Source organism: Boleophthalmus pectinirostris, unplaced genomic scaffold (assembly GCF_026225935.1).
Source record: "Boleophthalmus pectinirostris isolate CB_2022bp ecotype Guang Dong unplaced genomic scaffold, ASM2622593v1 HiC_scaffold_7, whole genome shotgun sequence".
Lineage (NCBI taxonomy): Eukaryota > Metazoa > Chordata > Actinopteri > Gobiiformes > Gobiidae > Boleophthalmus > Boleophthalmus pectinirostris.
The window spans coordinates 10,192,498-10,207,623 of NW_026571473.1; the positions used below are offsets into that span (position 1 = coordinate 10,192,498).

Consider the following 15,126-nt stretch of genomic DNA (forward strand, 5'->3'; position numbering starts at 1 on the left):
CAATTAGATTAAGTTGTGTGTGTGAGTATGTGTAGGTGTATGTGTGTGCTGGTAGGTTTATTTATGACTGCGGGTGTGTGTCCTTCTGTGTATGCTTTAGACCCTGAGTCTGTAAATAACGTTATACATTAAGTTGTGAAAGATACACAGTGGAAACAAAACCTCTTTTACAACTAAAGGCACTGATGCTGGCCTGCCTACATTACTATCTGCTCCAGAGAGTTGTTGTTTTAGTTTTTTCAGAATGAAGTCTTCAAGATGGAGGTGACTGGGCTGCTAAAAACAGTCACAGAAAACTCAGAGTGAGCTTTGGCCCAGTTCGAGCTGGACAAATATCAAATCCAGCTGTTGGCACTTGTGAGCACTGTTCATGTGGCGCCACCTGCTGGTCTAAATATTTCTATGACCAAAGTCAGAACATGACTAGGTCTGAGGGCTTAGTGACACCTTGTGGAGTTGTACAGTCATTACACTGAAATGAAAACTTCAGGAGATAAGATAACCAAACAACATCATTTAATAAATGACTTAAAAATACAAAATAAACATCTGTGCAAAAATGTTCAGACAAATACAAAGACAAGGCATCTCTGGGTCAAAGGAATACTTGTGTAAACCTTCCGTGGTGGTCTCTATGAACCACTAAACAACGTGTGTTTGAGACTTTGAACTACATTTACTTAAGGTAATAATGTACCTACACTGTCTGATACAGATGAAAAACTAAATTCCATTATTTTAGTTTCACAGCCTTGTGTCCAAGTGGTTGTTGTTCTTTGCATAAAGGGGGTCTCATCATTGTTTATAGGTAGCTCAGGCTGCTTCATACACATAGAAAACTGCACAAAAGGCATTTTCAATAGAGACGTGCTCTGACATATGGTACAAGAGCAGTCAAACAAGTCAATGAGATTGAAATGAGTATTGCTCCCTAAAAAAATGAAACATTAAGTATTACACATATAACTCTACTGTATTGTTTACAGTATTCAGACTGATCTAAATGAATTCTTAAGAGTGTAAGGAACATAAACTAAACATGTATTATATTCTTTAAATTACAGGTTATCCTCAGTGAGACAACTGCTTTATTCGTGAATGGGAAACTCGATTTCAACACTAAATAAGCCTAAACAAAGCATCTTTTATCGATTCAATAAAGCTTATGGTTTAACATAATGTTGTTCAACCATTCAAGGCAGAGTAAAGACACATTATGTGGCAAGGATGTGGCTTTTGCCTAATGTCCCTGTTTCACATCAAACTTCAGCACAGTTCAGGAAGTGGATCTTTTTTACTAAGTGGGCATACAAAATAAATTAAATACATTTTAAAGGTTCTTTCAAAAACAGGAAAAAAAATCCCCAAAATAAAATTAAACAAAATAAGCTAATTTAGGTAGTACATGTTGAATTCTTGTTTTTTCACAGGGGCAGAAAAGCACAATAAAATGTTAATTAAAATCCTTCAAAATGCATACACGGAACACCCTTTTGAAAACAATTAAAATACAATGATATTCTTTTGTGAACAATAGACCAGTAAATTGGTGGGTGAAGTCTGAGTGGGACAGCTGTTGGTGAGGCCCCAGGATAATGTGGCGATTGTGTTAAACTGTGGAGCTCGTGATTCCAGCACTGAAGAGGCAGATCAGATCCACACGAAGCAAAGGCACTCCAGGGTTGTGCATCCAAGCATAAAATGACCAACCTCAACTCTACGTTACTAACAGTTTGTAAATATCCAAAACATTCAGTTGTCATGTCCAAAAAGAAATGTGGTTATTGACAGTTAAAGTACAAATAAGCCTTCTGTGGCGTTATGTAACCCTGTATAAGAAAAGTCTTTATCAAACTTGACTGTGTGGGTCACTGGATCGAAACAGGAAATGGGGGTTATCAAATGATACATTTCATACAATAAAACATTCTTTTGAATATATACTTATGCATTCCATTCACAAGATCATAGGAGCCATATGTACCATATTTACAGAGGTTAAAATACATGTTCAGACCAGGGCAGTGAGTCTCACACTGGTAGTGGTCCTGTGTGTCTGTACTGGTCCCATAGTGAAAATGAGTCCTCCCTCTGTCGCCCTCTACAGGTCAGCTGTGATCACATTGTCGTTGTACATGATTATGTCAGAGTCTCCGGACAGCAGGGCAGATGTTTGTGTATGGTCCAGTTGCCCCACTGCCTTCTGGGATACTTGTCCGTACATTTGTGGCGCCCCACCGCTGCCTGGCATGATGCAGTGGGACAGGAGGGGAGTGTTGGCATCATGGTTGGAGCCTGTGGTGGAGGGAACCCCGCTCACGTGGCCTGTGCTGGTGGAGCCGCTGGCGCTGCTGGGGGAGCGGCTCTTGGGAGGGGGCAGGTGGTGTTGGATGACTCTGGGTGGGGCAGGGGGGGCAAAGTGGGCAGGAAAGGCTGCGTATCCCGGGGGGATGGGGTATCCATTTACAGGGATGAAGCGCTGGTGTGTTTGAGGCACTGCCATGGGAGTCCAGGCCTGAAGAGGAGCCATCTGCCCTGGGGCAGGGATGGCCTGGGCTGGGTACAGATAGGCCCCTGGAGCTGCTGCGTAACGGGGGTTACTCAGGTTGCTCACAGGGCTGGCACTCAAAGAGGTGGTCTGTGTGGTGGCATTCCCCCCTCCACCAGAGGGCGTGCTGGAGCTGGCATGAGAGGACAGGCCCTCCCAGGCCCTGAGACGAGCGTGGATGTCCTTAAAGCGAGGGCGTCGGGCTGGTCCCTCCTGCCAGCACTCGGTCATAAGGCCATAAAACCTGGGCACAATTCACACATTTAATAGTTAATACCAAGAAGTGTAAAGCAACAGGATCATAGGACCATTATTAAAGCTCTTTATGTCATACCTGGGTGGACAGTCCTCTGGACAGGGCAGCAGCTGCCGCTTCCTCACCATCTCCATCACTTCCTGGTTGGAAAAGCCGTAGTATGGCTGCAGGCCATAACTGAAGACCTCCCAGAGCACCACCCCAAAGGACCAGATGTCTGACTCGGTGGTGAACTTGCCATAGGCGATGGCCTCAGGGGGCATCCAGCGGATGGGCAGGAGGGTCTTAGGCTGGAGGAGGTAGTAATCTGAAGAGTAGATCTCTCTGGACAGACCCAGGTCTGATATCTTCACATGGAGCTGTTCTCCAACCAAGATGTTCCGAGCTGCAAGATCCTTGTGGACAAAAGAGTGACTGGACAGGTACTCCATCCCAGCAGCGACCTGAGCAGAGGATTTGGTGTTTAGATGTATTATTGTTTATTATTGTCTTTTTATTATTAGGATCTACCTGTTGTGATAATAATACAGTGACTGTACCTGTGAAGCCATATGTAGGAAGTCCCCATGATCCAGGCTGGACTTGACTGTTCCGTCCTCGTCGCTGCTGCAGCCCACATCAGAGTGAGGAGAGCGCATGATGAGGAACTCATGGAGGTCTCCCTGAGGCAGGAACTCAAAGAGCATACAGACTGGCTGCTCCTGCGTCACCACCCCCAGCAGACACACCATGTTTGGGTGCTGCAGCTCTGTCAGCACAGACGCCTCCTGGTGGGGAAAGAACAAGGATGTTTCAAAGTGGGTTAAAAGTTTAATGGACCATAACTATGTATTGTACAAATGGAAAAAAATACAGCATTCAGGGTTTACCTTCTGGAACTCTCCCCACTGCTGCACATTGGACACATCTTTGAGAGTCTTGATGGCCACGAGCTGAGCCTGGTCCATGCCCGGCAGGTACAGGTGTCCTTTGTACACTTTTCCCAGAGGACAGTCTCCCAGCTCCTCCATGAAGCGCACCGCAGACAGAGGCAGCTCCTTGGCCTTACTCTACAAACAATAACAAGCACTGAATTAGTATTGCATTATATAACTTATTTTTTCTGTACAGTCAAGGTGCTCTTGATTTGTTTTTTTAATCCATGGGGCATCTATAATATTGCCAAATTGCAATTACAATGAAAATTGTTTGGCTTTTTCAAATGATTCAGAAGATGCTCTCGACACTCGTAAATTATTCGATTAAATACATGTGAGAATTAACTTGACTGATATTTTATTGGTCGAACGTTAATGTCCTATGTAACTTTTCTGGTGAGTTTAGCCCATATTGTGCCATACTGTGGAAAAATCAAAGCAATAATATCTCCATGGAAACAAGTAGATGGCGCACCCTCCAGAAACATTACATGGTGTACCTTTAACTTTAAAATGAACCAAAAAAACATATTCAGACAAATATTTACACTGTATGGGTAAGGTGACATAAAAATTAGATTAAAAAAAAGGTTGGCAGAGCTTAGCAGATTCCAGGAAAAGTATGCAGTGATGAATAATGAAATTCCTAAGTGAGCTGGCAGCCCCTCCAGAAAAGTTACATAGTGCATCTTTAACTTTAAACCAAACCAAAACTGCATTAAGACAAATATGAGCACCGTGTGGGTAAAAAGTCAGTTCTATCTTTGGCAGAGCTTTGTAGATTCCAGGAAATGTATGCAATGACGAATAATGAAATTCCTTTGTGAGCTGGGGGCAGACACTGGCTGTAAGATCTCCGAGGGGGGTACTGAGCGTGTGCGGTGGGGCGAGGAGAGCTTATGAAAGAAGCACATGTTTTTGGTTATGGCTTTGTTGTGCCTCTTTCCTGAATCTGCACACCGTCAGATCCTCCTCAGCCTGTTAAAGACTGTGTAGTGGGCACATAAAACTACCTGTGGGACATCCGGATGGTAATGGAGTGATATAGTTTATATACTTGCCATAAGAAAGGGAGGGGAGACATAAAGTAGTCAAGTACTTTAATGGCTTTCTTTTTTTTTCTTTTACAGCCAAATTCTTCCAGTCAAATACTAAGGCTGGGTACCTGTCTTATCAGTGTCAGTACATACTTGATTTTGGGTAACACTTTATAATAACTACTTTCATTTTATTTATTATGAATGATTCAGGCTAATGCTAAGACAGACTAACCCTTTAATTAAGTAGGTACTAAGCCTGAATCTTTCTTAATAAACAGTTTGTTCATTATTTTTATAATTAAAGTCTCTGTACCTGATTTTTCCCATGTAGTTAAGCAAATATGTCTTGCCCCAGTACAGATATATTGTCGAAGCAGCTCTCCAGATCAAAATATGTCCACTATGTACTGTCCGCATCTAATATAAACCATTTAATTGTCTGACAATCAAGAAAGTATGCGTGTTAGTATACTGGCTGGTTTTAGCTTTACTTCACACTGGTTTCTGAGAGTTGTGAGAAGCACTTATAAACTTATTGTGGTGAATAATTTAATTAGGATGTTCGGAATGCATAAGGCAAGTGAGGAATAACTTTGGGCCTTTTTTTTACACTAGTGGCGTTTCAGATTCATGCAACTAAATCCTGGAACAGTCTTCCTGAACATGTGAGACAGACTCTACTTTGACTCTGTTTAAATCCAGGCTCAAAACTGTTCTGTTTGGCTGCATATGACTGAAAGGTTTTCATTTTTCATTCCGCACTCTTCTCTTCTTTCATTTAATGTCTCTCTCTTTTTAATCTTATGATGATTATTTAAGTTTTAATTTGTTTTTATTGTGATTTGAATGTAGTTCTTATTCTGTAAAGCACTTTAAATTACTTTGTGTTCGAATTGTGCTATACAAATAAACTTGCCTTGCCTTACCTTGGTACCTTTTAACAGCCCTATATATTACATATATTCTTTTATTTTTTAATTTTTATGCAAAATCAAAAAAATTGCAAACAAACATTTAAACTACAGAAACCTTGACATGACCTTTTTGGATCTCATGCACCAGTTGAGATCTGACATTTGACGTGGTTGTTCTTATAATTGTACTTAGTCATAGACAAGTCACTATTTTCCAGGTTTGGGAACTGCCTGATTCAGTCTTTTAGTATCTTTTCTGGTAATATCATGATATGATTACGGTAACTGGAAATTTGCCAAGTCTCACTGGACAAAGTTTTGTGCAAAATACTTGACCTTTTTGGTTGTGTGCACTGGTGGTTTCCAGATTACATGTGTATTCTAATGTGATGTTGTCATAATCTCAGATGGGGGTTAAATGTTAGGTTTTTTTTACTGATTATAATGTACTTTTCTAAAATATCTATAAGGTAAATTCTTCTATTACTGACTAAACCTAAACTCAATATATTTCATTCTAGTTATAAGTATTCATTTTAGAGATCCAACTGAATTTAAATTTAAAGATCAAGAATCAAAGATAAAGAATCAAAAATACCATGGTTCAATTTCACTCACAACAGCAGTCACCTTGCAAGGATTCATTTATTTCAGCAAAAAAAAGTTAGAAAATCAAACACTAAAATGCTCAGTGGCAAATTAACCAACATTAACAGGAATCAAGCAAGTGAATAGCAGAAACGAGCTTTGTGAACTATCCATAAAGTTGTTTTTTTTAGAACACACCCATAATCTTTTTATTCAATCCAAGCTAATAAGGATTCCTGACCTTGTAAAACATTATACGCTGGTAATTTTATTTAGAGCATTCACAATTTGCTACCAAGTCATCTACAAAACTTGTTCAATATAAGGGAGAGAACTCATCATTTTAGAGAGTATGGAAATTACAAATTGCCCAATGTTCAGATTATCTGTAAAAGTTTCTATGTGTCTATATGTGGTATAAAACTTTAACAGTCTGGATACACAACTCAAGCAATGCCAAAATATCCATAAATTCAAGCTGTTATATAAACATATGGTCTGGTCACAGTATATAGAGAGTGTGTCTTAATATTAGAACAATACTGCCTTCTGTGGTGCTGGTTTATGCTTGATGTTTCTTTAGCGTTGCCGGTATGTGCCGTCTTACCATTGTTGGAATCTTTAATTTTCCTCTCTACAGTAATTCATGCATCATTTGTTCATTTGTTTTTCAAAATAAAACCAAAAATAAGAAAACGAAAAACAATTATTTTCTTTTTCATTTGTCACCAAAACAAAAAAGAAAAAATAGATAGATATTATATTTTTTTTTTCCAGTTTTCGATTTTAAATGAATAAAGGAAAAAATGGATAACGACAGTTTCCCGTTTACGTGACAAACTGTAATGACGGACTGAACCAGGACTAAGGCAGGTCTAAACCAGGACTGAGACCGGGACCACTGGGAACAAACCGGGATTGAGACCAGAAATGAGACCGGGACTGAGACTGGGACCAAGACCAGGACTGAGACCAGTTTAGTCCTGGTTTAGTCTTGGTTTAGTCTTGGTTTAGTCCTGGTTCAGTCCTGGTTCAGTCCTGGTTCAGTCCTGGTTTAGTCCTGGTTTAGTCCTGGTTTAGTCCTGGTTTAGTCCTGGTTCAGTCCTGGTTTAGTCCTGGTTTTAGTCCTGGTTCAGTCCTGGTTCAGTCCTGGTTCAGTCCTGGTTCAGTCCTGGTTTAGTCCTGGTTTAGTCCTGGTTCAGTCCTGGTTTAGTCCTGGTTTAGTCTTGGTTTAGTCCTGGTTTAATCCTGGTTCAGTCCAGCATCTCAGTTTAAGTCACGGAAACAGGAAATGGCCATTATCCGTTTTTTTTCCATTATTCATTTAAACACAAAATCAAAGACTGAAAAACAAATCATAATCAGTTTTTTCATTTTGGTTTTGGAGACAAATAATGAAGAAAATAGTTGTTTTTTCGTTTTCTTATTTTTGGTTTTATATTGAAAAATGAATGAATGAATGACACACGGATTCATAGTTGGTATCCTTATGAATTACTGCAATACATTTATATTACCAAACTATAACAATGACTCTTTGTCCGCACTTGTAAATAGTTCATATAGTTTAATGTAAAACGTCTGAAAAATTCGAAAGAAAGCTCTTTGTATTAGATTAGAAGAGGGGGGTGGGATTAAATTAAAGTTTTCTTCTTCCCACTCCTTTTTGGGCCATTTTTTTATTCTTTTGCAGTTGTTCTTTCTGCTATGATTTCATTATTGTTATATGTTCCATTGTAAAAGAATGTAAATGTCTTACTTGCCCAAAATAAACACATAAATCATCAATCAATCATCAACTGTCCTAGAGCGCCTCCTGTCTTTAGATTCTCTATTCTAACAACGAAAAAATAAAATAAATAAAAACAGAAACAGCGTGCATCGTCGTAACTATGGAACGAATTTGTAAACCTGAACAATCCCTTTAATTTAATATAATAGCTCTGGCAAATGAAAAGACTCTTTAAACGCAAACCATATTTCATGACCTAGTGAGTCCATGGAGACCAGTTTAAACAGCATTTTATGATTCCCGAACTGCTGGGCTGACACCAAGGCTGCTTTGATCTGCTATGAAGTCAACTCTTTACAGATACACGCTCGTAATCCTAACACGACGCATAGAGAGCATTTTTTCTAGGTCAAGGAGACATATTTTCCAATCCAGGACAACAAACTAAACCAGAGATATTAATGGATTCTGACGCTTTGTGACAGTTCGTGGTCTGCGCCGGTAACACTATCCACGTTACCTTGAGAGGATCTTTGGATGTCTATGTGAACGCTCCAACGCCATCAAAATGATGTGGAAAAAGATAAACAGAATTGCACAGCCTTGAAGGGAAATCTGATAGGGATCCAAGTGTTGAGCTATATGCGTTGGCTGGTAGATCTGTACATTATAAAAGCATTCAGTAGAGGAGGAAAGCTAAGAAAAGTGAGACAGATGGAGTGGTTGGAGACGAGAGGTGAAGGAGACAGTAGCAGAGGTATAAACAAAAAGCAGCTGAGCATTCCTGGATCTACTGGAGTTTGACGATAGAAATTTTGAAGCAATTTACAGCTCAGCGGCCATAAAGTTGTTATCCCTGACATCAAAAGAAGACAATACTGACTCTGCGGTTGCTCAAAGTAACTTCTCCCCTCTTGTCTCCGTAGAGATGTTGTCGCTTTGCAGAGAATGTTCCACAGCATGATATTCAACTCATCTATCTTGCATTTATTTCATTATAGGTTTTCTTAAAGCTCAAAAATACCTTGAACACTTGCATTCTTATTATGAGTGGGCTCGCCTCTCCACAGATCTGACAAAGGCAAAGTCTGTCGTATACAGCCTTATTTGAGGGACAATAAAATAAAAGTTACTGGTATAAAGGTGTCGGCAAAAGGTTGACATTAAAAAGAATTTGGACACATTTTGACCTTTCCTGAATATTTTTTGAATGTTTTTATCCATTTGAAAATAGTATAGAGTACATGGTAACATCAAAGAAACTATGATTATTTTTCTGTAAAAAATTATTATATATATTATTTTTATCTACTTACGTTACTTACTTTATTGTTTTAGGGTTTTATTATTATTTTTATGAGCACTGGTAGAGCAATTGTTTGTTTATGCTTTTCTGTGCAGTAGTTTCAGTTTATAAGATGTGTTATTTAAAGGTGCACTATGTAACTTTTTTGGTTGGGGGGGGGTCTATTACCTGCCTGTTTCCAGACGTGGGACCAAGTCATTGTTTTGCAGCCTTTGTCTATTTTATCAAGTCAAGTGTCAAGTCTTAAAAATAGTGATTCAAGTCTGACCTGTGAGTTCTAACCTCCTAACCTTTAAACCAAAGTACCAAATGTGTCATAGATTTCTGCAGTTTACATAATTTTTCTAAATTGTAATTAAAAAGTCCTGGTGTATTTATATATTCATATTTGTATAAAAAGTTGTAGAAATATACATTTTTCCTTTTTAAATGCCTTGACAAGAGTGCGAATTATTACTGTGAAAACGGAAAGAATTAAGATTTAAGAGTGATTCATAACAGTTAATTCTATGTCTATGCATCAAGTCTTCTCAAGTTACAGAGGTTAAGTCCGAGTCAAGTCCCAAGTCACTGACCTTCAAGTCCAAGTTGAGTCCCAAGTCTTTGCCTATTTTATCAAGTCAAGTGTCAAGTCCTAAAAATAGTCTAACCTACAAGTCCTCACCTCTGCTTGTTTCTATGGATATGTCATTCTTCTGCCTGGAATGTTCCACAGTATGACAGCTCGATATTAAACAGCTCAATTTTTTTTTTTTTTACAAGTAGAATTTATAGCTCAAAAATACCTGGAAAAACAGAAATTGTAACTGTGAGTAGGCTTGCCTCTCCACAGATGTAACCTGTAACTTGGTCTGGTTTGGTCTCCATGAAGATAGAAAGGTTCATGTCCAGACTGTGAAACATTCCAGACAAAGCAAAAACATGTCCACAGAGAAAAGCATTGGATGGACCCTCCACCAGAAAAGTTACACAATGCACCTTGATGTAAAGTGGACTGAGTGGACATTTTACTGTCTAAAGATATGTGTATAAACCATCATTAAGGGTTTGAATTCAGAACTGAGCCTTTTCCCTCAGTATTAAAATTGATAAACCGACAAAAAAAACAAAAAAACATAATGTACTGACTTGCAAACACTGACATTACAAAGGTGTTCTCTGTTAAAAGCACTGCACTCCCGAGGTAAGCCGATGAAAACTATCCAAAGTGAGATGGATGAAGTGAAAGAGAGGAGAGCAGAGCGGAGGTGTAAACAAAAGTGCAGCTGAACATTCCTGGATCCATGGGGTCTGATGATAGAGATCTGCTCGGCTCAGAGAGGTCATATCCACGGAACAACACAAGGGCCCTGCGTGCTGTAACCTATCCCACATGACACACTCACACACCTATGCACTGCTTATGTCGCTGTTTTGACTCCACACTTTGAAACTAGAAAGAGGCATCTATGTAATGGTCTGAAGTGCGTGAGAGAAAATGCCAACAACATGTATGGCTCAGTGGCAGTAGCTCACGAGCAGATCACCACTTTCCCGTCACATCTGAAGCAGCAACTATAATGGGCGGCAGAAATTATTCACTCTATGCTATGCTACCTATTATTATTATATTATACTGTTGGGCAGGCGAAAGTAAAGTAGAAGTGACAGACAAACATGTATGTCTCCATGGAGATGTTTTTGCTTGGCTTAGAATGTTCCACAGTAGATGTTTATTATCATACAGTAGAACATTCAAGGCAAAGAAATAACATCTCCAGAGAGACGACCCTCAAACAGAAAAGCTACATAGCGCCAATTTAAAATGATTATGTATTTATTCTTTCCAAAGTTTTGAGATGAGGCGATACTGGCTTGTCTTGTCAGATCTCAGAAATGAAGTAGTGCTGGGCCTGGTCAGTGCTTGGATAAGAGACTCCTGAGAATATTAGGAAAGATATAAACATATTATTTGCACTGTCATTGTGTTCTTAGTGAATCCACTTCAACCTCAAAAGGGAGTGATGTTGCAGATTGGCAGCCGTGCTTACATCAGTCTGCCCCAGGGCAACAATAATAGCTTACCGCCAGTGTGAAGTGAATGAATAATGCTTAGTGTCTGGTCTAAAAAAAAGTGCTTTATAAAACCAGAGCATTATCATGGTAGTGTAGCATTGTGATGTATTTTTATTCTATTGTTACTTACTTTTGGTTTGAACTGTGTTGTGAGCATGGACATCTCCACGTTCTGGCCGCGCACTGGTTTGGGCTGTCGAGGAGGAGGAGGTCTGGAGCTCTTCTGGTTGTTCCGACAAACACAGATGAAGAAAAACAACAGGGCGATGGCCAATGGAATGGCCACACTGGGAATCAGGATCCATAGAATCTCCATACTGCCACCGCCGGACTTCTCCTTATGATCTGAAAGAATAAATAGTTTTTAGTTTTTGAGTGTATATCAACTGTAGTAAATTTTGTAGGTAATATGGATATGGAATCTCGCTCAAAAACACTTCAAAAAGATATTACAATCACAACTGAACCTGGTATAGCCTGCACAAAGAGGAAACACACAAGTCTGGTTCATTCCCAGTATATGGACAGGCATCGTGTGAAAGATCAACACCTCCCAAATTTCATGTGTTTCTCAAGAACTAAAAAATCAAAACAATAACTTTACCATTACGTCTGATGTTTGAGTCATTCAAAATTGCTACCAGTAAAAACTATATGTGAGCTATTGTTTATTTCATATCCAAATTTGGAATAAAATTTTGACATACCCACAGCTTTAGAATTATTTGTAAGTGAATTGTGTTTGTGACTGGTGGTTGTCAGAGAGACTTATCTAAATCAAGTCTGAAGTTTTACAGTATCAAAGGTTTATGTGATTTGTTTAAAAGCTAAAACAATATTTTATTATTGGGTAACAAGGTTTTATGCAAGTTTTCCCAAGTGTTTTCAGTTGTGAATCATGATTGTCTAAGTTGACTCACCACAGATGGGGATGTCACAGAGCTCCATGCGGACCCGCTCGTCCAGAGTGAAACACCAGGGGGCCTCGTGCTTGTTGCCGGGGTTGCGGCAGTAGGAATGACCCCCGTTGAGCTCTGGGTAGCGGACCGCCAGGAAGGTGTGGCTGTGGGGGTACTGCGAGTTCCAGGGCTGACACTGGCGCCCAGACTTGGTCATGCTGACTGTGCCACGGTACTCTGCCCCACTGCTGTTGTAGCATTTGTGATCTGAAAACAACAAAACAATGGCTCATAAGTATGTGTAGTTCTGACTAATTATGTATATGAAGATGATGATGTAAATATATCAAAAGGGCTACGGAGTGGTTGAAGGAAAGGATGCTTAAAACACATAGCCAAGGATGAGGTTACACTGGCCTGTGTCTTGGTTGGAGCCCACTTTAGTTCTAATATAGAATTGGTTTAGTCTGGGTCCAGTCCAGGTTTAGTTCTGTGTTTAGGCCAAACTCTAATGTGTTATATATAAGGATGTAACAATAGCCAAAATATTGTAAGATTGTATCGTCAAAGTTCTCACAATAATATCGTGAACCATCACAACATATCGAATTACAAGTCTTTTTGTTTAAATTAAGAGTTTTGGTGCAGCAGTAGCTAAAAAAAAGACAGAGGAAACTACACTTTTAAGTCTTAGTTCTTTGGATTAAGTCTTGTCAAGGCATTTTAAAAGGAAAAAGTAGCACATTAACAGTTTTAGCTGTTTAGCCTCCACAAAATATCTCAATAAATATTGTACTGTGATGGTACATAGAGATTTGTATATTGTTACATTCCAAATCATGCCTCCCCACCATATCGTGAGCTTTCCTATGATATTGCAATAAATATCGTATGTGAGGTTCATACTTGGATATCGTTACACCCCTAGTTAAAGGCTATCATAAAGGCTAATAAAAGCTTATTATAATATTAGTTATTTAGTGCCATTGATAAATAAATACATATACTTTTGATATTTTCTACAGTGATTGCTTTAAGAATACTACAAATGAAACTACTTTATTATGGTCTCTATAATGGTCTTTTAAAAAGTAAACTTAAAAGCATGTGTCTTTCCTTAGAGTAACATTTCACTTCTTTCCATTATTTCAATATAAAATGTGAAAAAAAAAATCTTTCAACCAATTTCACTGGCACTACAAACACCTTCTACATAACAGCCCCTTGTGTTATTCCAGTAAGATACTCATAATCCTCACTCTTGTTGATGGGTTCTGCCATGGGGATACCGATCCTGAGACAGTTGGCGGCCTCGGGACTGTCGGTCGCGGCCAGGTCGTCACAGTTGGGCAGTTTGAGCCTCTTGAGGATGATGGGGTTGGAGCGAGCGATGATGTACTCGGTTTTACACAGATCATTCTCCAGGATCTCACACTCGTCTTTGCACAGGTCCCGGGGTTTGTCTGTGCCCGAGCTGCGGTCACACGTCGGAAAGGCAAAGTGGCAGAGGGAGGGGATGGCAAACTGGGAACAGCGGTCGGATAAGTGGTTGGAGGTGCCGATCATGGTGAAGGCAGCTGCAGAGAAGACAAATATAGAAGGGTTTTAGATGATAATAAAGCATTCTATAGATAGGCCAGTACTATTTGAAGATACAATATTATGCTTATGATCTGTAAACCATATTAGAACGTTAACATTTCATCAAAAACATACCTGGAGTCATGTTTTGTTTCATTCACACATTTGACTAACCTTGTATTAGTAGTCTGTCTACATCTCCAAAGCTCAAAATGTCATGTCATGGTAGTTTTCAAGTTAACCACTACCTTTTACCTTTAGTTTAGTAAAGACAGGCAATTTCAGGGCTTTAAATGATCCAAATTATTCTAGTGAAGGTGTATGGAGTTTAAAAACACAGTGGAGCACTTCCTGTATTATCACATGACATCACAAGGTGGAACAGAGTGTTTGCTGTTTGTGAGCAGGGTCTTTGTGTTAAACATGTGTGAATTAAACAAAACACAACTCTAGGTATGTTTTTGATGAGGACAGATTATTAGTCTGATTCATCAGCCTGACCTCACAGCATTAGGATTCGTTCGCTTGATGGTAGATGTGTATTCTTTTTTATTTAACCAATCACTGCTATTTGGTCGTGATGTATGTAATGCGCCGGGACGTTCAGTGGTGTCCAAGTAATTGCTGGCACATCAGCGAACAAAGCAGAGAGTGAAAATATCTGTCAACGATCATTGTCATTTCCACATGGTGAACTTGCAAATTAAAGGTGCAATAAAAAAAGCAAAGTTTGTATTTGACAAAGCAAGTCCAAAGGAGGATAGAGTATGCAGTCTGCTATCGCAGCTCTGGTTGGTTCAGCTCTTTGCTGGTTGGCTGTTGTGTGGTATACAAACCGTCTAGTGTATTCTGATTCCTGACCTAGTCGATGGAGAGAAATGAAATTGAGCGGAGGCACTAGGTTGTGCCAGCCTGGCTAAAACATTATAACATAGATCTGAAAATAGTGTGATATGGGCCCTTTACACAGGTGGGTCAGGTAAAATGAAAGTAAATAATTAGGATGCCCTGAATTTATAAGTGAAACTAGTTCAGCTATACCATTTAAGACAGTAAAAATCAGGTTTAGTGCCTTTAAAATGCAGATTTTTATTTCAATACTGTGAGTTTTGATGTACAGTCAGTACTAGAAATGTCCAGGTTCAAAATTTGTGAATTTCCCTGTTGAATATTTCATGGCTGTACAACATTATAAATAGGAAAAACCCCCATCTGTGAATATCACCATAACAAGAAGATGGTGTTTTTGGTTTAACGGTTAGTTGCTCGATCAGTTGTCTTTATAAATAA

The 15,126-nt window shown here is 39.2% G+C and overlaps 1 protein-coding gene across 3 annotated transcripts in view; it reads right to left on the reverse strand.

Annotated features, from left to right (window-relative positions):
* Window positions 1–589: 589 nt before the first annotated feature.
* Window positions 590–15,126, reverse strand: part of ror1 (receptor tyrosine kinase-like orphan receptor 1) — a 206,726-nt gene continuing 192,189 nt past the window's right edge. For all 3 annotated transcript variants that reach the window (XM_055165151.1, XM_020924654.2, XM_055165152.1), the window contains 7 exons: window positions 13,515–13,832; window positions 12,277–12,522; window positions 11,487–11,701; window positions 3,674–3,853; window positions 3,344–3,571; window positions 2,883–3,247; window positions 590–2,792 (listed from right to left, as the gene is read on the reverse strand). In XM_055165151.1, coding sequence (XP_055021126.1) covers window positions 2,102–2,792; window positions 2,883–3,247; window positions 3,344–3,571; window positions 3,674–3,853; window positions 11,487–11,701; window positions 12,277–12,522; window positions 13,515–13,832 — 2,243 coding nt within the window. In that variant the 3' untranslated portion in view covers window positions 590–2,101. The remainder of the gene's footprint in view (window positions 2,793–2,882; window positions 3,248–3,343; window positions 3,572–3,673; window positions 3,854–11,486; window positions 11,702–12,276; window positions 12,523–13,514; window positions 13,833–15,126) is intronic.